Source organism: Liolophura sinensis, chromosome 1 (genome assembly GCF_032854445.1).
Source record: "Liolophura sinensis isolate JHLJ2023 chromosome 1, CUHK_Ljap_v2, whole genome shotgun sequence".
Taxonomy (NCBI): domain Eukaryota; kingdom Metazoa; phylum Mollusca; class Polyplacophora; order Chitonida; family Chitonidae; genus Liolophura; species Liolophura sinensis.
The window spans coordinates 53,608,457-53,634,459 of record NC_088295.1 but is presented as its reverse complement, the minus strand read 5'-3'; the positions used below and the strand labels follow the sequence as shown (position 1 = coordinate 53,634,459).

General features: G+C 41.0%; 1 protein-coding gene across 2 annotated transcripts; it reads left to right on the top strand.

Moving 5' to 3' along the window:
* Nucleotides 1-1,988: 1,988 nt before the first annotated feature.
* On the top strand, nucleotides 1,989-13,060 carry LOC135482134 (uncharacterized). 2 transcript variants are annotated; one of them, XM_064761982.1, is made up of 2 exons: nucleotides 1,989-2,031; nucleotides 10,109-13,060. In XM_064761982.1, the coding sequence occupies exons 1-2, from the start codon at nucleotides 2,023-2,025 to the stop codon at nucleotides 12,416-12,418; spliced, it is 2,319 nt and encodes a 772-aa protein (XP_064618052.1). In that variant the 5' UTR covers nucleotides 1,989-2,022; the 3' UTR covers nucleotides 12,419-13,060. The 2 variants fall into 2 exon arrangements, with proteins under 2 accessions (XP_064618052.1, XP_064618053.1); XM_064761983.1 differs by lacking the exon at nucleotides 1,989-2,031 and adding an exon at nucleotides 5,227-5,308.
* Nucleotides 13,061-26,003: the final 12,943 nt, after the last annotated feature.

The window sequence follows — 26,003 nt, the reverse complement described above, 5'->3', positions numbered from 1 at the left end:
CATTGTCGACTTTTTAAATTTATTTATTCACCGATGCCAAAGGTATTATATCGGTGTGCCTACATACGGAAGGATAACTAATTAAATACAAAGCAACCTATCCTTCTCATATTTTCGAGAAAAATTCCACAGGCTGTCATGTGGACAGATAAGTGAAAGGTTTGCACCCCTTTTTACACAAACTCTTCAATGGTAACTGGGTGTTGGCCCTGGTGCTTCTCGTTTTGTTCCTCCCACAACAAATTGCCTCCGCCTCGTCGACATTTAATGAGTTACTACAGTGACGTCCGCTGCGAAATATATTCCTCCATGTATATCACTACACATTTGCACGCTTACCTGCTCACACAGTTGTTCTCTTTCTGTAACACTACATAACATCTGCACACTTGCCTGCTCACACAATTGCTCTCTATCTGTAACACTACACAACATCTGCACGCATAACTGCTCACACAATTGCTCTCTATCTGTACACCACACATCTGCACGCTTACCTGCTCACACAGGTGCTTTCTGTATGTAATACTACTCAGCATCTGCCGCACGCTTACCTGCTCACACCAATTGCTTTCTGTATGCAACAGTACACAACATCTGCACGTTCACCTGCTCACACACTTCCTCTCTGTAACACTACACATCTACACGCTTACCTGCTCACACAATTGCTCTCTATCTGTAACACTACACAGCATCTGCACGCTCACCTGCTCACACAACTTTTCTGTAACACTACACAACATCTACACGCTCACCTGCTCACACAATTGCTCTCTATCTGTAACACTACACAACATCTGCACACTAGCCTGCTCACACAACTACTTTGTAACACTGTACAACATCACCACGGTTACCTGCTCACACAATTGCTCGCTGTCTGTAACAATACACGATATCAGAACGCTCACCTACTTACACAACTGCTCTCTATAACACTACACAACATTTGCACGCATACCTGCTCATACAATTGCTCTCTATCTGTAACACTGCGCATCGTTTACACGTTTACCAGCTCACACAATTGCGCTTCATCTGTAGCTGTAACACTACACATCTTCTACTCGCTTACTTGTTCACACAATTGCGCTTCATCTGTAGCTGTAACACAGGATTGACCCTGGATCTACCGCTCCCGAAGCTGACGAAAGGCAAAGAACACACTAGCATAAAGTACACATCAGGTGAAAGCCGGCTGTACTTGGGAAGGTTTTCCAGCAACATGCGGATGGTCGTGGGTTTCCCCCGGGTCCTGCGCGGTTTCCTCCCACCACAATGCTGGCCGCAGTCGCAGAAGTGAAATATCCTTGAGTACGACGTAAAGCACCAATCAAATCAAATCAAATTATCAGATGAAAGATCATTGAATATTGTCCGGGAAAATAGTTCGCTTTATTTTGCTTTTGAACATATTTCGACCCAATAAAATACATTTAAAACTTTGGAATCTACTGAGGTCTTCCCTTACCATATTTGGACCAGTGATGTCACTTTAGCTTTTTGCCACTTGAAACATAGATCACAGAGACTGCTATATTGCTATATATAGATTGCCATATTTCATTATTCAAAATGCATCTTCATTTAGAGCTATGAGTGCATTCAACACGTCACGCTCGAATCAGGCAATATGAGTATAATAGACCTGCATATACATGTCCATACCGATCCAGAGGCTCTCAAATGTAAATCAAATTTTGATAAGAGGCTCTACTCAATCCGCCTACAACCGGCGCTAAAGGTCATTCAGTTTGTGACACACTCTGAAGACCAGTTTACTTGCAGTACAGACTCGATCGCAAACTATAGCCATTTCGGAATTAATGGCTGGCATAAAACTGTTTTCATTGTAGATATGTCTGTGGTTAGTTTCAGAGACTCTATGTACAGAGGCCCATGCCTATAGTCTGTGTTCAAGGAGATTTAACACCGCTAGGCAAACAAACTTTTGTCGAACAAGCCTTGGTTTACAAGGACTCGGGGCTATCTATAGTCCACACAAATTTTCTTCTCTTTATGAATTCGGTAAGTAGGCCTGTACGATTGCTCTTTTGTAGAATATGTGTTGACATTTCTCTCGTATAATTAGCCAAGAATAGTTGCCTTTAGTATCTGTGTGTCGAAATCATATCTACGATACTGTGTATAACAGACAGGCGCATTTGTTCCAAATTTGTAAACGCACCACACGCTAAACAACATTACAAATACACCCAACCATGACTTCCGAATGGCATCACCAGCGTTTACGCTTTTCACTCAGATATCTTAAGTGCATATGAACTGAAAAACTGGAAAAGAATGTATAAGGTGATAGGCACAATAGATGCTTAGTGTTTAGATCCATGTCACACATACATCCTGTCAAAAGTGGCTTCTTCTAAGTCTATCGTGTTATTATACACTGCTGTCCAAAAATTGGCCACCATATTCATGTACTCTCAGGTCGTACGTTGGAAGGTCTTCCAGCTATCTGCGGATGGTCGTGGGTTTCCCCAGGGCTCTGCCCGGTTTCCTCCTACCATAATGCTGGCCGCCATCGTATAAGGGAAATATTCTTGAGTACAACGTAAAAAAGCCATTGCATTGTACTGAATGACTGCGGTAAATACTAACAGTAGTTCGTCGTAAATCCTTACAGCCATCTGACGTCCATTTAAATGGTCCTCGGTCGCGGGTTTTTCTTTGACCATCAGCAATGACAGCAAAATACCGTGGGACAGTACAACAAATCTATCATCATTCGGTTACACCATTTCGATGAAAAAAATTTAGACGACAGTTCTTGAGATTTCAGACCTTGGTGTCTAATTAATATATATTACAGACTTTCGCCAAATGTTTACTTTGATCAAGAATATTAACGTTCTTTAGAGTTGAAATGCACAACTCTCTGAAAGGCATTTATACTGCACCTGCTTTGTTTTTAAGGAACCGTTTAACACCTGTCAAAATGAACACAAAAAGATTCCGCAGTTCTAATACCCGTAGATCTAATACCCGTATATCCGTTTTATCTTATATATGAGTCTATTTCTCAATATGCCCGACGGCAATCTGGACGAAATGGTTTCGCATCTATACACGCTGTACATTGTAATACTGCCAGTCAAGGGCCACAGACGGCTTCCACGGTCCCAAGCAATTGCGATATGGTGACAAGAAAGAAAATAGCACATTATATACACAATGACAGTGATGGAAAAAAGTCTGCGGGTAGAGGAATCATTTACTGACAGAAATATTGCTCACATAATTTCAATTATCCTTGCATCGATCGGTCAAACTGACCGCCATTACAGTACGAAACCACTGTTACCGACTTGGCCTGTGACAATATATCTCAGTATTCACTGACTTTCTAGCAACACTACAAATATACTTTCTCACTCATGGAGTAATATCTAACCTTTTATTATCATTATTATTCATTTAATTGCTTGTGGTTGTTGAAATGTAGGCGATCGGAGTAGGTGAGGGTAATTATCATTTATAATTATAGATAATCAACAGTCCTTTAATCAACTACTGATCTGATTTGAATGGTATAAGTGTAGTTTGAAAACCACTGTTAAAAACTCACTTAGTCATTCCTGTACTTCATCCACGAATCTTACGCAGAAGGAAGACCACTTCGGTGACCCACTAGTTAGAGCGTTCGCCTCGAAGTCGGGAGACCTGTGATCAAACCTCTGTGAGGACACACCAAAGATTGTAAAAATCTCAAGCTAGCCTAGTCAGTCATATACCTGTACTTCATCCATGAATCTTACGCAGAAGGAAGACCACTTCGGCGACCCACTAGTTAGAGCGTTCGCTTCGAAGTCGGGAGACCTGTGATCAAACCTCTGTGAGGACACACCAAAGATTGTAAAAATCTCAAGCTAGCCTAGTCAGTCATATACCTGTACTTCATCTACGAATGTTATACAGAAAGATGCAGTTCACAAATAAACTTTCGGAAACTATATATTGTCGAGTGTAAAACTGGAAAGTTATGTTCATTTTGCTGTGGACATAATTGAACATATCCAGGGATAGGTAAATGGAATAGAGCCTGGGACCTTTCAGTGTATAAACCTAATTAATCAATCAAGAAGGTCATTCACATCCTCGAAGGACAGGGAGGTAAAAACATATCGCAGTCGCGTCTGATTTTCGAATGATGTGGTTTGATATGAGTGCATTATCAAATTTCCTCAGATAAATCGGAGATACGCAAATCCAAATTGTCCGATCCTCGTATGAAATTCCACCATTGTTACAGTCTTGCTGGTATTAGGATCATTATGAAATCTTTCAAAGAATATTTGGATGCATGTGCGCCGTAGATTTGGAGAAATCATTTATGATATTAGCTGGTGGTTTAAGGCATGGTTATTGTATTGACATCTGGCCGGTGCTCTCACTGTAACTAACATGCTGACAGTGGTTTCATTGTTATCATCGAGCAGCCTGTGAAGACCGTTGTCGCTGCCAAGTGATCCACGGCGAGGCAAATTTGTAATTTCACCGTCTTCAAAGCATTGGCCAAGCCACACCACCACACCACAGATATATGTGGACGAAATATAATGGACATGCCGTGGGGATTACTTAGATCTGTGGTAGTTAACAGACCAGACCAAAATTCGATCCATCATGCAAGTCTCACAGTACCGACCAACACTTATTCCTTTGAATGACATTGCCGCTAAAGGCGGACGAGAGTTGGCGACACAATGATCTCTTTCTCTTTCCAAGGCCTTTTCACTTGTTCGGCTGCCTGACCATGTCATGGACTGACAATATCCCGCGTGGTTATGGCACGCAGCCAATTTTCCCCTGCCAAAGGCTCTGATAACCTTCTACGTCTGAGTGTAAAGATAATGACGCCTGGGACACTTCGTAACGAGAACGGCAGGGACATGCCGAGTTTGAGGCTGAACCTAACGTAAGTGAGCATGCACTCGTGAGACCATACCGAGGCCATATAGTACTAGTGGAGAAAGGCTGGTGGATCAATGATATCAGTGTGTACACATATCTCTTACGTGTGTATATGGATATTACCGGGGTGTGCTGACCGTAAGACGTATTGGGTTTCTGCTTACTAACGACGGCCATATAAGTACACCACAAACTTTCAAACATAGGCTGTTACATTTTCACTTACGGAACGATACCGCTTTGTCAAGGATCTCGAGGAGCTGGCTGCTTCTTCTTCCGGTGACGGTTTACATAAAGTGTAGGATATTCATAGAGAACGACTTGGAAACCGTGTGTTACGACATGAACTGTGTTAGGAAAACCGACTCATCAGGTGAGTTACTGCCATCCAACCAGTGAATCGAAAACTGCTGCTTTAGTGTACATCTGAATATAATTATCATACTTTGTTCACATTTGCTTTTGCTCCAATAATGATTCGATATGAGTTCAAGAACAGAATAACGTATAATTCGGAATCCAGAACATGGTCCCTCTGAAAGAATATTATATCGACCTTCTGTGTCACTGCTGACTGTTTCTTCAAAGCCCAAATTCAAAGGCCCATGTGCACAAACAAGGCTTAAGCTTTATCTCGATTTAAATATACTTCAACCTTAGAAATTAATCTATAATGCACCAAAGCGGTTTAAATTAACGCATATTGAATCCCAAAATTGAGTAGCTGTGAGTTTGGGATTACGCATATCATTGAAATGGATGGACTACTGCGATGCCCTCGATAGGCTAGATCACTCTGAACGACCGGAACATATAAATCGAGATCGTTGTAACCCTCTAGAACAGTTTTCTGATAATGGTTTTCACGCAAACGATTTAGGCTTAGCAAAGGTTGAAAGGATTCAACAAAGGTGTCACCCAAGACAAAATCATAGTAGCGATATGTCTTTCTCGTTTTTCACAAGAAATTTCTTTCTTTGCCTTCATTTTTGGCTTTCTTCCACTGCGAGGTGTTTTACCCATATTTTTTAATTTAACGATTCTGTGATAGACATCCATAAAAGCTCTTTTCTTGGGACGGCTTTTCCATCCTGATTCTTGTCCTCAGTGCTATATGTACCTATATGTGTCAAGTCCAGTAAAATCTTTTTTTCAAATACGGTGAAATTTTGTTTTGTTTCAAATAATTTCTCAAAGACAGGGCTTCCTGTAGAGACTCATGGCACGAACCTTTCTGGAGAGCCTATCTGTTTTTTAAAGATTAAACTATTCAAACGCATTTCATTTCACTGAAGGAAGTGATGAACTCAGGATAGGCTAATCCTAGCAAAAATACGTTTGTGCATATCGTATGGAGTATAGCGTGAGCCTTACTTTTAAAAGATGTACGTAGTGAATCCTACCTTAAATAAAAAATTATCATTTTTCGTGCACATGGACCAAAATCAAAACATTACACACTAAAACAAATTTCACGGAACGTTGATCCAGTATGCATTGAATAGTGCTCATGACCTTATGGGGATTGGTTTCAAAATGGTAGTTTCAGCTGAAATCAAAATTACAGTTTCATTAATTCTCCCGCTTGTAGAAAACTAGAAGGCTGTCCGAAAGGTTGACTCGGCCACAGTTAACTGTACAAATCCCGCACTATACAGACAAATGGACGATAAGTATGCGTCGTATCTCGCGATCCTAAATCCAGGTTCGGATGTATATCAAGATATAAGCTGTAACAGCTACTAGATTAGTTCTTGGATCAAGAAAGATCTATCTAAATCCGTCGATATATTTTTCCGTGAAATTCCTGGCTGACAAGCACAAAGAGTACAAATATACCACCGCATAAACTCCTTGGCAGAGGTATTTGTTGATAGTGTTAGACACGTGTTCGACACGCAGAAAGTTGCTGAGGGTCTTGTATGGAAATAGCTGACTCGGACTGCCCACTGAATGGAGATATGTGGACAAACTAAAATACAGGGTGTAAAACATTGATCAACTGTAACAATCATTAGGTACGTGTATATGTGTTGACCGTGCAGCAAAAACAACCGTAGGTCAAGGTAAGCTCAATATAAGTGAAAAACAGAAAACGTCTTTGTAGTAGATCTGGGCTTTTGTAATCAATGAAATATTGTTTGCTCTCTAGATGTTCCGAGACTTTCCGTCGTCAGTGGCGCCCGTACAAATATAAAGATATCACTTTACCAAGAATGTCCACTGCCGCAAAGCATGACAATATTTCACCATACATCGATGGTAAGATGAGCTGAAAATTGTCGTCTGCGTATAAAAGCTTGTCAGTAAGGCCGTCATCATGTCATTGTGCGGTGGTACAAAGCTAAGGGACGATGACACAGGATGATGGCACTATTGTACTAAGCGATGGCACGGTGACACAGAATGATGGCACTATGGTACTAAGCGGTGACACGATGACACACAATGATGGCACTATGGAACTAAGCGATTGCACAAAGAGAATGGCACAAAGCGATGATACCATAACCGTTTGGAGTGACGTAATCGGTGGCCCTGTAAACATTAGCCAATCAAGACACTCCAGTATTCTATGAATAACTTCGAACTGGAAATGACGCTCTGGAAACTTGGTTTTTTCTGTCACGTACTGTGGTAACTAAATTATTACTCTACACATTTATTTATTAAAAGAAGGATTGTCATACTACACGCATGTACTGGAAGTTTTCCAGCTTAGCCTGGAAATGCCTGTTTGTCACAGGGCAAACATAGTCGACAATAACATATCCTCCCAGCGTCAGACGAACTAAATTGGCCTTTGTGTACGTAGTAATCCTACGTATCCTAGAGGATAGAGCTGAGGATCTGTTAATCTCATTTAATTTACTTTAACCTCCTTAACGTAATTGCTGCCACCACAAACTCACCTAACCACATCTCGATTGATGATTCCAAGCAAAAGAAACTGGAAGGTTTCATATTGTTTCACTCTACCATACTTCCGTTGCCTCTCAGTTCTTGTCTTTAACCATAGGCGGTCCATTTGATATTCCAGATTTGAAGTGATAAAATAAGGACATAAGTACGTGGCATCGAACTTGTCACCTGTGCACTTCAGGATTATGCGATTTTACCTGGGTGAGATCCAGGGAAGAGAGAGCGTTGCAAAGCTTTAGAGTGAGTGCCAGAAGTCAGTCATGCGTCACAAACTGTTAGTCAATGAGAAAACATTGCTAACCTCATCGAGTAATATTGCCCAGCTGATTGCTAAGCATTGCTAACATGTCAAGGAACGCTGTTAACCTTATTGGGCAACATTGTCAACCTTACAGTGAAACATTGCTATCATTACAGAGCTACATTGCCGACCTATAGTGAAACATTGCTGATCCTAAGCAAACAACATCTCTTTTATTGAAACATATAGTGAAACATATTATCAGATGAGGTCCTGTTGAAGCACAACCATTTCATGCAGTAAATGCAGTGTTATTAAATCTTCAGGCATTCTAAGTAAAAATACGCACAAAGATTAATTACCGAACAATTCATCCCTTCTTAGTTTATTTGCTCTATTTAAATAAAAACAATCGAAAAAAGAAGCGGCATTCAGAATGTGTATGTTTGTCAACCAGCTCAGCTCTCAAGGAGCTTACACGTCCTTATTAAGCTATGAACGATTTTCACAAATCACTAACATTTTGATGCCTTGAAAAAATTTGCTGCGCATCAATTATAACGGAAGGAAAACCCAACATATAGGAGTTGCGATGACTTAGTTCACTTGGAGCAACAATTCAAAATACTTTTTTCGAATTTTAAAATGACAATGAATGAATGAATTATAAGTGGCAACATAATGTAGCTCAGAAAGAAAATCAATGTATAGCAATAGGGTAAGATCTGGTTTCTACCTGTAGGGATGGTATCCAAAATTAAGGTTGAACACAATACTCCATCTATTAAGAGGTAGTTCACGTCAAACATATGGTTTTAGTCGGCTTAAAAGTGGAAAAAGGCCAGTGGAACTTAAATCTGTATCAGACTCACTGACGAAGGAAAGGACCTCATATAATAAGGCAGTTACTAGGCCCCAGTGCAAGGAACTGTGCACCTCAAGTAGCGAAATTGACTATAGCTCTGAGTGACAGCTACTGACACAATTGTAAGGCCACTTTTGCTTCTTCAGTTCAATTTTACTCTTCTTCTCCTGTCATATGGCAAACATATGACTTGTAAAGCCCTAAAAAGCACTGAAGGATGTATAAGTCATAACATGGAAGAATGGTACTCCAGCCACACTGAAATATCTTTTTTCTTTTCGCATTATACTCTGTAGAACGAGGAAAATCACAGCATCACAAAAGTAAGTTTTTGAAAAATTCTTGAGCTCGCAGTTATGCACCAATCAATTCAATACATGTATAACAAATGCAACTTTCATGCTTATAATTCCTCTACACGTAACAGGTTGATGTTTACAATAGATGACCACGTGTTCTGTCAAACAGGATTCATACATGATTTAGCTATACATGAAGTTCTCACACGTTACGTACATGTATACCATAGTTTAACAATTATCCATTTCAATTCACGATAACACTTATTTAGTGCAAGATCACCTATATCTTTACTCACACAAAAGTATGTTTTGAAAGTTAAAAAAAAGAAGAACCGCAAAGATTCTAACACTTCCTTGAGATGCTACGTGTTTCCCACATTTTGTTCGTTAGTTCACTGTACTATGAAGAATGCTTGACAGACAACGACCGAAAAACGGAATTTAACTTGCCTTGCTAAAATATGACAAAACTGATAACATTATAAAATTCATGTTTTACATATGAAAAAAAAAACGTTAATCAAAACGAAACTCTAACAGTATGTACATAAATACATACATGAAGGTGTCATAACCCACATATATAGGTGAGTGTATGCAAATAAACCGTACACAGCTGAAACTGCGAATCTGGCAGAAACCAGTACTTTTACTCCTCGAAATCCAGCGATCGAATCACGGTAGATAATTAACAATATTTTTCCACCTCACAATTCTTTAATTAAATCTCAACATTGAGTCGCAAGTTAAATTTAATTTTGTGAAAACCAGAAGACCTGTGGTTTCTACTCTGATAAGCACACATTTTGTAACTAAACCTGAGTGTATTTATTTCAATTGCAGGCCAAAGCAGAGCGTGGAGATGCCATCGGTAGCAGATCGAGAGGATGGCATCGAGACGAATGGTCTGATTCCTGTGCGAAGAAAAGCGTTCTTCGGGTGAAATTTCCTCATCTATTCTCAGTGGATATCGCCGTCTTTAGACAGACTGTAGAGTCGTCCCTCATGGCCGATAGACAGCATATGGAAGGTGGCTGGTCCTGGCAAAAGCTTTACATCACGAGTAACCCCAATCTTCTGACAGACGACTTCACTAATCCTCGCAGCTGGTACAGCTCCGCTGCTCAGAAGAACATTCTGAATGCCGTAAATCACAATCAAGCAGCCGATAACAACAACAACAACAGCCACAGTCATTTTCCGAGGGAAGGCCCATCGAAAGGTATCACTGCTTCCAAATTACCCAGAATAAACACACAGGAACGAATAAATGGATCGAAAAGTGCCGACAACAAAACCAGCATCAAATTGATAGAACACGACAAAGCGTTTTTAACAAGAGGTCCGTCTTTCGACGAGGCTACAAGCAGGCTTCACAAAGCAGCAGTTTGTAGTTTGTATGAAACAGTTTTCCCACCTCCCTTAGGTAAATCCATAAGCTGGCCTCGAGGTTCAAGGGCTGAAGCGAAGCGTCGCGTCTTCCGATTCAGTAAGAGGTCAGCAGATTCGGATCAAGAGTCCAGGATTTCTTTACCCCCTTTGAACCCAGATACCGGACATCCATTTCTCCCCCATATTCCACCGCATCAGCCTTGGGTTTCATCAGGCCAGAATAAAATCAAGAGTAAAGTAAGCTCTGATACCGAACAACGTCAAAACGCACGCAAACGATTGCAACTTTCGGCAGAAAAAGGGAAGGACAAAAGCTACAGAAACAAAACTGGAAAATGGTTCAAAGAAATCAAAGTACCAGATGTAAGCGATGAGAGTGACCCTTGTCCACAAAACGGACAGTTTCACAACAAGACCCCATGTCCTCCAGTAGACGGTTTGCCTTCTCATCAGCCAGCGGCATTTCATCCTTCTTGGAGAAGCCACTATGGGATAAGGCGTCTTAAACACACCCCAAACATTCCAGTGCCGGATTTGAAGGACCCTGTGCAGTTCTCACCAGTGTTTAACGAACTCCGGATATACAGAAAGGATAAGCCCCAGGAAAAAACCGAGATCAACCGAGATGAATATAAACTGAAGTCAAAGTCGTCCTTGCGATTAAAAATGGTAGATACCATTAAGAATGGCTCCGAGGATAAGGATGACGAAAGCTTAGCGAAAGGGCAGCTCGGCTTGAGCAAGCAGATTGGCACCGGTGCTACACAGACACGTCTGCAGAGTGAACCCGGTATAGAAAGGAAATCGAAACTACACATGCCGAAAGCAAAGAAACTGAACACAACAAAGGCGGACAGACATACAGGAATGAAGTTTTTACTGGCAAGAACTTCAGAGGATTCCGATATTGATGACTTTGTCAGTGATGACGAAAACTTATTAGGCGAAAGAAATGAGATATACAACAACAACAATGAAATGGTTAATTCCACCGTCTCGATAGACGATGGGTTACTCGAGACCAAAGCCTCGATTGTGAATATTGTTTTGTCCACGGAAAGACCCCCTGAGAGAAAACCACGCCACATAGCATTGTCCTTGAAGAAAATGGAGGAACAAGAGCACCGGTCAAGTGACATAGTTCAGAACTGTTCGCAAGTGTCACGTGATTCGTGGGGCGACCAGGCAGAAATATTAGAGGCAACGGTTACAAATCTTGTTGGTTCGGATCCAAAGAAAATTACCCCGACAATCCGACCTGTTGAAAACGATGTCTCAGATTTAGGCGAGGAAAAATTTAGTTTACAACAGACGCGTTGGAACATTTCAAAAGTGAAAACTACAGGAGATCAGGACTGCGAAGGAATAAGTGGACATCTGGATAGTAAACCTGTACATAATTGTGGACAGAGGGAGTGCGCCAAGGAAATAAATAGTAATCCGGGTAAGGACCATGGTGAGCAAGGTACAAGTCAGGAGAAGGGAAATAATGAAAATAATAAGGAATCTGATGAAACGTCTACGGCTGTTCAAGGTACGCGTGCGTTCACGTTTGCCTACAAGGCCGATAAGTCGGCCCTGTCAAAGTACAATATCCTACAGCCATTCAGAGATCAAAGTCAGCCCAACATTGTGCTGCCCTCTTGTGGCCAGCAGGTGGCTAAACCTGCCTGTAACGAGTGGACACACCCTCCAACATACAAATTGGACCTGAGAAACTACGACAACTCCACAGTTGAAGACGAAAAGGCGAGTACGTAAGGGGCGTAAGGTAAAAATTCCAGAAAACAGAAGTCCAGAAACACAAATTCGTCTTAATAGGTCCCCGCGTTCGTTGTGCTTCATGGTTTAAGATACGCAGGTTGAGATGTTCATAAACATTTTGTAAAACTCTGTAAAAACAGCCTCATAGTGTGTACCATTGATACGCCAGTTTGATCCTAGAGGATATCTCTTATTCAGTAGCGTTCATTGATGTAAAAAGTATCCTCCGCGAAACAGGAGAAACAGAAGTGAATTTAATCATGTAAGCAAGGACTGACAATTAATTACTAATTAGTATCGAGTCACACATAATTGGCCAAGTACAGCTTATTAACTTTACTGCCTCAACACGACATTACCTAATAAAAATGATAAGGTAAATGCCTATCCATCTATCATCAAAGGTGCGGCAATCCGAATAAATCAACCTTTTTCAGAAGAAAAGGCATATCCTTAACATTCATATAACCAGCGGTTTGCGGAAACCGGTCAATATTGTACATGTATGAGCTGATGCTATGTTCAGATGTTTAGTAAACAGGCTCTTTTATGACATGCCTGCAAAGCATCTGTGATACATTTCTGCGATAAAAAAATATATTACGTGCATGTGATTTCAGGGTAAATACTATTGTATACATTGCTATATTTAAATATAGTATTACTTGGATGTTATTTCATCTTTCTTTCTTTTTCTTGATTATATGTAGTGAATGTTGATTTTTTATTTTCATCAGACATTATTGCGCCTTGTTCTTCCCTTGATATTCTGAAATGGTGTGTGTGGGTGCGTGTGGGCGTATGCGTGGGTGTGGGGTGGTGGGGTCATTCTATTGACAGATGTCCTCCTGAGGAAGTGTTGCTGACACGTATACTTATCTGTGGCTTCTCTTGAATTTAACGTAGGATAATAAGTAAATCAGATAAGCCAAATTCAAGCGAACTTACCATCTATGCGATTTTTCGATGATAGAGGGGACGTAACTCTTATATGCAGAACACTTAATTCCAGTAAACTCAAGTGTTAGCTAACCATGTTTTTTTCTGGAAGAGGTGATGTTAAATAATTTTGCCACCTCCCATTGAAAATAAATATTCATGTGTGATATTGGGATATAGATTAACATCCTTTATTGGAACAAACGAACATACCAGCCCGAGGGCTAGTGATGTATAAAGTCAGTGAATAGGGTCACAACGCATCCAGCTCAACTTCGCAATCAAGGAACTGGAGACACCATACCGGTACGTGGATGTGAGCTCCTACTAAAGCGGCGTACCTACAAAAGATGTGCACTACACATAAAACACAAAGTATTACGTAAGAAAACAACACACCCATACAAGCGCGCGCCTCATTACCTCTTACCTCTTTGTTACATTTGTGTATTTGATATTTGAACAGATTTATGCAATGAAAGATTACGTGGCGGCCTGTTGACATCACCGTGAAAACTGGGGGCATAGGTCAGTTTCTGGAATTTTTCTGTAAAAGAAAACTTTACAAAGAGTTCAAATCCATTTATTTTGCCAAAGCAAAAAACAGGATGACTGAAGTTTAATATATTGAAAAGACCAAACACAAACACAGCAGGTATAGAAAATTAGCCATTCCATCTTGGTTAAAAAAGGCCAGAGTATACAAAAAGTTGATGATGACAAGTGGGTGTCCGTTCCTCTCCATAAATCCCACCCCAAACAATCACGCTTCCGCCACCAAAGGGTACCACCTCCTGGACGCATGATGCAGCCGTTCGTTCGCCTCTTCGACGGTAAACTCGCTGTCAGCCATCGGCTCGGAACAGGCAGAAGCGGCTTTCATTCGTGAAAACAACACGTTGCCATTCACGTCGCTGCCAACGACGTACAGTTCGAGTCCATCGCAACCTCTGGCGACGATGTTCGGCTGTCAACAACTGCCTTCTGAATGGTCGATAGGCCGTAGGTCTGCCGACTGACCCGATGACCTAAGGCATTTATTGACGATGACGTCACTGTCAAGAAGCGGTTCCTCAGGTGTAAGGTGCGCAGGTACCTGTTTCTCTGGGCGTAGTTACCCGAGGCCTGCCTGTTCTTGGCCTGTCCAATGTGTGCCCTGTCTGTCTGTAACGTTACATCAAGTTTGACACAGTCACACGAGAGCAGCCGAAGGTCCTTGCAATGTGGGCATGGGTGGCTCCCGTGGACACCATACGCAGGGCCCTCTCGCGTTGTTCTGGAGACAATGGAGGCATTACTTTGGTGGTTTTTAGTCAGTGTACAAGTCCAGCACACTGTGTGTAACGTTTTTATACACTCATTACATGTGCAGTTGAGGGCATCCATGGGTCACGAGATTTTTCAACTTTCTTCGTTGTCTCAAAACAAATTCGTGTGGGTGTATATGACGTTTGTCGCACATGGGAATATGCTTCGTACAATGTTTTCCTACAATAATTTGGTATTAATTTTGCTGATAAGGCTGGTTAAATTTAACTCACGGAGTCGTAAAGTTTCTTTTGGTGGTCAGTTTAATTCCTTGTTCCAGAAATGTGATTTTGAATGAATGATTAGGGCTCAACGCCACATCGGCAATATCTCAGCCATATCGCGGCGATATGTGATTAAATTTGTATATAGCGTGTAACATCAAAGACATCTGTGGAAGATTTATAAAATTTGTTCTAGTGTAGGCAGAGTGCTTAAACGCGCCTGTCTTTCAATCGCAAGGACACCTCAGGTACAGGTTCAATCCCGGTCTTGGATAGGGAATATCTACCTTCAAGTACTCTCACTCTTTCTGTGTCCGTAGTGACAATAATCCGTCGACGACATTCATATGACTGTTTGCTCAGTCAAATGTTCGTTAAAGTGTGTGTGTGGTCTGTGTGTATGTACGTCACACATGGAAAACGTCTCCAGTCACTTGACAAAGGTCGGAGGTTTACGCCGGGCACCCGGGTTTACTCCACCAATAAAACTGACCGGCGCCGTGGAGGTGGAAAGTTTTTGAGTGTGCCAAATATCGTCAGTATAGCATCTTTAAACAATAATCAAATTAATAAATAAATAAATCTTGACATGGTAGTTCCGTCTTCATTCACCAGACGAAAACTATCTGGATAGTACAATCTCAGATGAAACGAAAACACACACAGTTCCAAATGCACGCTCAGTTACTCTCATTAGCGGATAATGTTAATACAGCCTAATATGGATATCACGCCACAGAAAAGTGGAAATTCTATCAGGAAGATGAAATTTTGACTGACCAAAGTAACTTTCTTATATTGAAATTTCGACTTTCGACTATCGTGTGAGATAATAGATTTATGGGCGTGCTATGGTCTGAATATGGAGACAAACAAGAAAACTTTCCTGTGGACTACATTGTTGCTTAGCGATATATTCACGAATTTGTTACGATGATGCTTAGTACTATGGATTGAAGAAACCACCGACCATTGGCAAGTTACGAACGAACATTACCCCTTGTATGGTACAGAGATGTTCACCAAGGTCCTTGCGGTTGCAGAGGTTACTTTCACCAGGACAAACTATTCTAAACTGTCAGTTCTAATATCAGAAGTACGGACTCGAGGAGAGTGAAATACAAACATTTGACAAAAGTGCACGAGAACATGTACACTGCGAAAACATGTCGTGACTGTGAAAATGAGAGAGGGTGGAATGAGAACGTCTGTGTGTAATACTCTCGGAATGTGACCTTAATAGTAGCAAGGGTCAAAATGACGGATGACCTTCGTCACGCATGACCTATGCTGTGTGTAACATAGGCCTAATGTTTACGTTCCGTATTAATCACAACAGAGGTACTTAAGAATTGAAAATGAAATATAGGCCTGTACGCCACCGGCAGTTAAAACCGTGATAGAGGTTTCGAATTGTAAACGGTTGAGCCAGAGTTCAACCCCGATTCGATTCACACCTAAGATGTTAACATGGCTAACCTTGTCCCTTCTTCACTTGGCCCACAGCATGAGAGGAATATTCCCAAGTTCCTGTGGATCCGGTGTCAGTGTAATGTAATTGGGTGGGGCGTCGTGTCTGGTGTCTTCGGCATGGCGTTCCAGTGAGGCAGCAACATAAATATGTAGACGTATTGGCTTCTTTATGGAAAGGGTTCTTTCAAAGAACCTGAAAAAAAGTCACAAATAAACAAACAAAAAGCACAAAAAACATTTCCATCAAATAAATTCCATCTTTACTATTAGGCACAATTTGGCCTAGGTGTGTTGTTGTTGTGGATGGCGTCACTCGCTCTATTCTTCCGTCTGTCATTTTATTTATAAACACTCACTCGTTTTGTGACTTGGAAACACGATACATCGTGAACTCTTTCGTGTAATTTTCTTTAAACTACTACCAAATTTGCACCTATTTATAGTCATGTAAAAGAACATAGTATTGTTTTTTTTTTAAGTTTAGAACTTGCTTTGAAATGACGCTTTGATCTATAACCACTGACCTGACCTGAACATGATATCATAAAACATCAACAAAACTCAATAATCTGATTTAACACTTGACATTATATTTATGCTCGAAACGCCCGAATTGACGTATCACCATTAAAAAGGAGGAAACAAGGCTAATTTAAATTGCGCAAACTTGAACTGGAGCTGTTAGTTGTTTTCAAGAAGGAAATAAATAACTTTAGTTATGTCCATTTCCACACAATTTCATTCTTGTTGTTCCACGTAATTTTAGAAATGTGCTTTGAAGGTTAAATACCAGTCCCAAGGTGTCCCTTGAACCGTATGACCTATTATATGGAGCCTACCGTACTCGGACGACATGTCGCATGACAGGATGTAAAACCTATCTCAGGACCTATTGCACGAGGTATTATAGGGCGTGTTGTAGGACATACTGTAATACCTATCATAGGATACATTGCAGGACCTGGCGCACGTCTGTGGTCCGATCGTCTGTAGTGCAGCGATAGCTTAACAAGATGGACCAGCATTGGTGGTACATCTCTTTACTCCCATTGCCTTTATATGCAGTTACGTCACATTCGATAAACCTCAGCAATACACGCTGAATTATTAAAACTACGTGTGTGATAGGCCTAATCAATGTAGATGCTCTTCTTTTCATTATTTTGAAATTAATATGTCGTAATTATAAGCTAACGCTCCTACTGTACACGCTTGTATCTGTTTGTGGCTGAAATACTGCCGATGTGGCATTATATCGCTATCAGATTCTTTGTTTCCCTCGACTGATTGGCTGACATACGTTGTTTCGTTGTCTATCTCATACAAAAAGCACAGCCAAATATTCTCCGCGTTTTTTCATCAGGTTTCTAATTATATAATCACTTTAGTTAAAATAACATGACTCATGGCAGCCTCTCAGGACTGTCCAGGGTAAGTCATACACCACAGGCTGAGACTAGTCGTCTGAACCGTTAAAAAGACTTCATAATAAGCAAGAAAACGTAGATTTATTGACGAGAAACAATAATGTACTGTACGCCAAAGTAAAACACACTCATGCACACTTAATCAGTATTTCGACATCCAGAATCATAGCTACCTGTCTGATTTATGACCTTGCTGTTTAGGTAACAAAAAGGCTGTCATCGTTTGCAATGGTTCAATTTATAATCATTAAACGCGCGTGTGTGTGTTTGTGTGTGTGTTTGGAGGGTGTGTACGGGGGTGGGGGGTGTTGGGTGGTAGGTTGCTCATGCTTCTTTGGCTTGTGAAGCGCAGCCATTTCTTTGATCTCCCAACAAAACAGTTCACCTAACGATCAGCTCCTTAAAGTACAGACCCATTTATCGTCTAGCGCCGGAAAGTCGAGAAATCATTCGGTGTAAAATCGATACAGGCTGCTGAAATTTTCCTACGAACAAGATGCTGTACTAATTACAAGTAAATAGCAGCATTCATTGTTATGTATAGGCCTAACTACGCGTTTGTCTTTTGATCATATCCACTTTCATAACTGGGATGTAAAGTGTTTAGCATCAATTTGAACAATGGCAAACACATGGCAGATCGCATTTTATTTTTTGTCTGTAGTAAATGATGTCCATTCTCTACACATAATATCGTTGCACAGATAAATCTGAATCCGAATATTTAAGACAAAACGCATGTTAGGGATTACTTCATCTTGAAAAAAGAGAAGACAAACATAATATATCTTACATACCACTCTGTCGATTTCAAATTATCATTCTTGAATTACACCATACTGCTTACCCCTTTTATCGAACTGCTACTCAGCTCATGCCTCATTTAGAATAGGAGATTCAAACGCAACTGAGTGCTTACCAAAGCGGTTGATGATAGTTTAATTACATCATTCCCATATCTTCCTTTAGAAAGTCTCTTAGAAATACCTAATGGTTTGCTTTACTTGTTTCCGTTTAATTTAATTGATCGTACGAGGATGAGAAATACCTTTTGCTGTACTAGCGTGTGCCAGGTAACCAATATCAATGAACATACGAGTAATCCGGAAGTGACGTCAACAGGAACAAATGGTTGGTTGTGATTTCCACATGTTCATTATTTCCACAATCTCAGAACTCGATATCACATCTGATCGATGGCTTCAAGCCGTAATCGTTATGTTTTGATTCTGATTGGGCACTGTGACAAACTGAATGAAGTTCAGTAACAAAGCACACTTAACTGGTTAACCGCAGACACGTATGTTTTATAAGCTTGAAGAACAAATGGGTCTGAATCGAAATGATTCGCGTGTAAAATAAGGAGGATGTCTACAATCCCAAACAAACTGATATCGCTAGCTAAATCTGAAATATGTTTCAGAAATACAGTTCTGTACTCTTCATTTCACTGAGTTATAAGAAAATTCATTTATTTATTTGATTGGTGTTTTACGCCGTGTCAAGAATATTTCACTTATACGAGGCAAGAATAGGCTAGGCAAGAACACACGCCTACTCCTCCTCTTTAAGATCCCCATTTTGATATCCATTTCATAAACCATATCTGTGACTGAACATCAGACCAAATATAAAAAGATTTCTTGTTTGAAATACCTCCTCAATGACTGTGGTGGTGCCAGATAGGAGGTAATCTACATGAACCTTCAGTGAGTCAGCACATTAATAGGTAGCCAAGGATGCCGGCTGTGATCTTTTAATATGGTGTTAGGCATAGAGGGTGGCCAGCGGTCCCCGCGTATCAGTATATATAAGCCACTCTTAGACCGAGGTCTCGGGCTAATTAATAAGGAACTCCTCTCTTCCATATAGAGCAATCTGGGAATAAGGTGGGATTTCACAGGTTATATTATACAGATAGTGCATGCTGTGAGGTGGAACTGTCACCTCCAGAGAAGTGATATTTAACGAAGGCGAAGCCCGAGTTGGATAGCACTTGTAGAGAGCTGACAATTCCTGATGTCCCAATCCACGGCATGCACCATATGTTTTATTATACCGAAAAAACGGTACCTTTTCGAGTTGTACTTTAAATCACCGAATTTGTACGTCGATAACGGAGCTGTGTACAAGATCAGTTTTATTGTGGTAACAAGGTACATCTACTAGCATGACTACATATGCTTACGGTCCCGCTTCGACTCCTCTCTGGTGGTCCCTCTCAAATTCATACATACATTACGTAATACCTGCGTCATAGCACAAATTCATACCTTTACCACATTCGTCCTCTTTTTTTTTTAAAAGAATGTCTCCTGACATTCACTATCAGAAAAACTAAAAAAATGGCACATAATGAAAACATGTTATTTATACAGATGTTTTCTCCTTACAAAGTTTAACATAAAGCAATATCTCATAAAACTTTAAAACATGTGAAAACAAAAACATGGCATCATCTGTAATGTTGAACAGAATACAGCTTCTCTAAGTGTTTATGACGGCTGTTCTGAAATGTGTACTGATGTAATTAACCCTCTCTTTTGCATGACAATGGCGTGAGTTATGATGGATCATATCGAACAACAAGTTTGGTCCAAGCACCTTGATGACGTCATACGGTCTTAACCATCTGTCAGCAAACTTCTCAATCTCTCCTTCCCTGAACACATGACGGGCAAGATAAACTGTATGACCAACTTTGTAAGACACTCGTCGAATCTACTTGTCGTGTTTTGCAGAAGCTGTGTCTTGATTACTGCGAACTTCCTAGAAGGCTTTGAACAGGCGTGCATGGTGATAAGCAGCGTATTCGTCTACTAGGTGACCTTGAGTTTTACTTTTACACATGGCAGGTGCTCTAGCATCGTGCCCAACTTTCACTGTGCGTTTCCCATAGTTGATCTTCTTCAAGAAATTCAATTCTTAAAATGCATTTTCCCACAAGGCCTTTTACACTGTATACTGTGTGTGTTCCTTCGACTGGTCCCAGCTTGAAATGAAGCAATGTTGCCCTGCAAGCATAAAACTTGTGCTTGTTGGAAGTCACTGAAAGTTAGGCTGTGGACTAGGCTACATCCAGTAGTGTTAATCACGCACGCGAAGCGAGTTCTTGGTGCGGAATTGAATCAATGTTGCAATTTCAGGTCTGCAGATAGCAGTGCACTGTAGTGTCACGACCTTGATATTGTCAACACAGCCAAACAAACGAAACACAATTAAAACTGTATCAGTACAGTAATTGTCAGAAAGTTAATGAGTTCGTGGAACTGATATTTGTCCCTCTCATTAAAATTTAATGGACATGGAAGGCACATGAAAATTACTCAAAGTCAGATGTGCGTTATGGCAGCTATGTACACTATTAACACAAATTTCAGGTTTGGGAGATAGAAGTAAATACCTCGACGTGACGAAGTAGAAACCACTTAATCGTTCCGGTCTTTCACTGGGTTTTCCGATTGATACTAGCATGAATCTCTCCTGGATTCCTTGTCCGAGTTCGGCTGTTCCGTTGAATGAAAGGACACCTTCACAGTTTCCAGCCCACTCAGGAGATTACAATTTCCCTCCAAGAATGAACTGCGCAATTACTGTTGAAGAGCAATCAAAGTTCTCGTGATTACTTATCGCTGGGGACTGTCAGAAAGTCCGTTTAAGGAATACTTCTGCAACGATTGCGATACCAGTTCAACATCGTCATCCGAACGGTTGGCCATACACAGACACAATTTGAAACTTCCGTCTTCACCTTTTATCAGTCCGAGAAGTTTCCAGGACCGCGCTCGCGGTGCCAGTGTGACAGCTCGGTAACCATACAGATCGGGAAAGAATAGACGCAAACTTTGTGTACAAGACTGGTTTTATTGTGGTAACAAGGTACATCTACCAGCATGACTATAGATGCTTACGGTCCAGTGTCCCCGCTTCGACTCCTCTCGGACGGTCCCTTTTGCAATCATACATACATTACGTAATACCTACGTCATAACACAAATTCATACGTTTACCACTTAAACCACCATCCGGTTGTTTACTTTGCGAACAAGCAGACACGAGAGAACTCTCAAAGGGAGATAACTGCTGTGGAATAAACGCACGTGATCGTTGGATATTAGCACGAGATCGTTGGATATTGCCTCGTGAATGTGGGATAATATTTTGTGAGCGTGACGTTGCATTCGTTGGGCGCGTGATCATTGTATATCATGTTTTACGGAATATCATGTGACCGTCTCTCGACCAATGAAAACAGAGAATAAACCTGTGAGGTATAATAAAATAAGTTATCCAATTGTTACGAAGGGTATATGGGGTTAAAGCCTTATCTAGAATTGATAAATATTGTAGGAGCAAAATCGTTATTCACATGTTGACAAGGGTAGCCTATTTGGGTTTAAATCCCTAAATACCCTTCTCAACACGCGGATAACTTATAATACCTTGAGGAATAGCTGAATGTTTAACTTTGAAATATAGTCAATAGGGACGCACGTTCAAATCCAGCCTTTGCTTACTTTACGTAGGAAGGTTTATTATGATCACGTAGGATGGTTTCATATATACATTATCTTGGATATATCACCCTTATATCGCTTTTAAACATATCTCTTGGCAGCTCTTTCAAGATATGCTACTTGTAAATATCCACCATGTAAACAGCTTTGTGTTATGATATTGGTCACATAAGCCTACGTTTCTTTAGACAGGCAGGTGTATATGTAGGTATTGGCTGTAAAACATACACAAATGAACCAATTGCTATGTGCAAAAATACCTCACTTTTCAATTAGATAACATCAAAGTGGTTTCAGATAAGAACAAATCAAACCAGTCATTTCTTGGTACAGTAGTTGATGCCCTGTCCCTAAGGAATCCTGTTTAGACCTGTACATCTGCATTCATGTGTCACCATGACAGATGTTTACACCACCCCAAATAACATATCTTCCAGTGATAACTGATTTTCATGACTGGCTCCTGTTGTAGATTTGACTGATGTCAGCCAACAACTGTCAGGAGAGTGTCCTTCCGGACTGCTGCGTCGAGACCCGCACATGGTTTCCCATATCCGGTGACGGCTATTTAGTAGAATCACAAAAAAGAGATAAAAAAAAATCGATATCCTTTCAACGAGCTTGATAAAAGAAAAAAAACCGAAACAAGCCAGAAAAGGTAAAGGAAGATAGTTTTGGGAAATAAAGCTGTAATGGTGATATCGTGCAGTCAGAAAACTATCTTAGACTCAAGATAGTACCACGGCTGGCCAATCATCACCTAGGCAACCTGCTCTCCATCATATAAGCCGACTGATTAACCTTAGTTATAGGTTAATTAGTTGTCACTAAATTCAGAACTGACTTAATTCCCAGTGAATATTATCGAGTGTTATCCCAAGCCAGGTGAGTGTAGTGGGTGTTGAGTTACGGCCGGATTCCGAGTAGCTGTATACAGAGAGAATGCAGAGACGTATTGTACCATGATCAAATATCATTGGTTGATAACACAGTAAGCAAGCATTGAACAAATCGCGATAGTATAATGTACTCACCGACAGGGATATCGCTGACCATATCAACCTTAAATGGACCTTGACAGAAGTGGCAGAAGATCAGCGGCAAAAGTTATTTCTGACATAGCATTTCTTTGAGCGTATAGGTGAGTGCATACAGTTAAATAGCTGGTTGTGTTTACAGACAGCTTAATTATTAGCCACCCATAACTCCTCGAACTCTTATTCATAAAGCCAGATTTAGCTTCCGTTGAGCGGATTTCCGAGTCGGCATGTAAAGAATTACTTGGCGATCTTATAGCAGCAGCAGTTGTGACTTGTCCATAGTCGCTCGCATTGATTTCACCTTGTGGACATTTTCATTATCGGAATATGCTGAGCCATTGACTGCAGCTTTGTGTTGCCTGTTAGAACGTCGCTTGAGAGCCCGTAGGTCGTCAACTCCATTTGCGCTCTTATTCTCGATATCGCCAGGCTGTTAAGTGTAATCTAACACCTCTGGACGACAAATAGTTTGCCGTGGTAATGGACTGCGTATGATCGCAATCAAAAACCCCACGGTGTGTGTATTGCTTAATTCTTCTGTACAAAACCATGTCTTGGTTAGCTTTCACGTTGCAATGTCCAATAAGAGAAACTTATACTTGACAGGTTGCAAATATCAGCCAGTCCAGCCAAAGGGCCATCCCAGAGCAAGCCCTTTACATTGTTTCAAGTGGTATCTTTTTCAGAAAAAGCTGACTATTTAAGGTGATGGCGTGACAAGAAAACGGACGGAGTTAACAGTTGGTACCTGACGTTATTTTACGAGGCTTGTCCAAAATGTCAGAAGGAAAACTTCCTCCAATTTCGTTCTACACGAGACGTGAAAAGACGCTCATGGCATTGAAGTTTCAAAAGTCAGTTTATCTGCCAAAACGACCTTCAAAGCCATCTCTACACCACAATGTTTATTTTCATGGGATTCAGAATAATGCTTTCTTGCCGGACGACATTTCTAAAGCCAACAGTCAGAAGTTGAGCGGAAACTATCGTTCCACACGTGAGAGTGTTCATCAAAAGTACAATGTTTCCCCACGACCTTGTGACGTTCCAATGACTTCATTGGGTGGCGCTAAGAAGCAATTTTCTGTTCATCCAAAAAATCTCCTCCACAGAAACATTCCTGATGGAGTCGCATTGTGGAGGGACAACAGCAAACTATTTATGAAAGTGAAGAAACCGACGAAACTTAAAAAGTTACACCCACCACCGGATACAAAGTATACGCAGCTTCACAAACTTGGCTTAGAGGAGAATCTCAACGCTCATTCTAATTTGAAACCTCGTGATGTAACTACCCATAAAATTTCACCGGTCAGCTCTTTTAAGCAAAACGAAAAAGACTTTCCAGAAAGCAGGAAAATGTCTCGAAGAAACGTTACACAAACGTTTCGTTTGGATTCCACGACTAAAAACTGTGTTTATCCTGTTCAGTTTCAACCAGATGGTCTTCCGTCTAAGTATTCCAGTCATCAAAGTGAAGATGATCCTGATCCGAATGATAGCCCGGAGACCAACATGTCAAAACAAGCTCATGTTCTGGACGATTTCCCCAGTAAATGCGAGAACACAGCTGTGACAAAAGTGGAGCTGGGCAATGAACTGAAGGGAATTATTCCCAGCGTGACGAAATCGAAACACGAAAATAGGGAGTTGTATCCGATCTTTGACTGGACGCAGCAGAAACGAGATGATGCCATGAGGGTAAGATTTCTGGACCCTGTGTTGAAAAACTGCGATAACAACAGTAACACTCAGATGGGACGCAAGCCTTTTTTAAGCGATATGAAGGGGTTAAGACTAAGGGGGAGCTACGAAGATATCTACCGATTTGTGCCAGACAAAATGAATATAGAGTTAGATTGGAAACTAATACAACAGTACCGTAGACGTGTGAGAAAACCATTCGGAGATCAACCAAGACAACCGTCTCCTTCGTTTAGCCCCCTCTTGAACCCACCACCTACGGCCATGGAATTTAATATTACGGATTTAGAAACTCGACTGGAATTAGAGCGGCCACCCTCATCCGCCAATATCGTTCCTACAAGTGCTCCAACAAGTGTCTCCATTAGTGTGCCTGTCTGCGATACATATACCCAAAAGGCAGAGTTGGATACTGGGGCTCCAGCTATCAATGGTACTGCATGCAAGCCCGTCTCCACGGCTCTTGTGCTTGCCAAAAAAACCAAATTCCCAGAGACTTCATTCGATCCTGAACCAACAACAGTGTCTCAAATTAATGAAAGGTCACAGAGAGAACTTGACACACCCAGCAAAATGGTGGCTATGAAAGGCGAATGTGGTCAAGACGATAACGACGAAGTACAAAAAACAGGACAACAACGAGGAAACAGGAAGCAAACTAATGCAGCTAATGACCAAATCTCTACCACAATTCTTCCCGCAGAACAGCCTATTCAGGTGGTTATCAAAGTAATTCCACCCATTGTAGAGGATTCACTTTCGGATGACGAATACAATGGTTGTAATTTAGACGAAAAGGGTATATCTAATGTGCTAGAAAAGAGAACGATTATCAACAAACCATCCAGTGCTTTCCTTGCCGTCCCGCGAATAGACGTGTCCTTCGAAGGCCGTTTCCCGGACAAAGCACTAAAACATCACTTTTCCGGCCATGGATCAGCTACCGGATT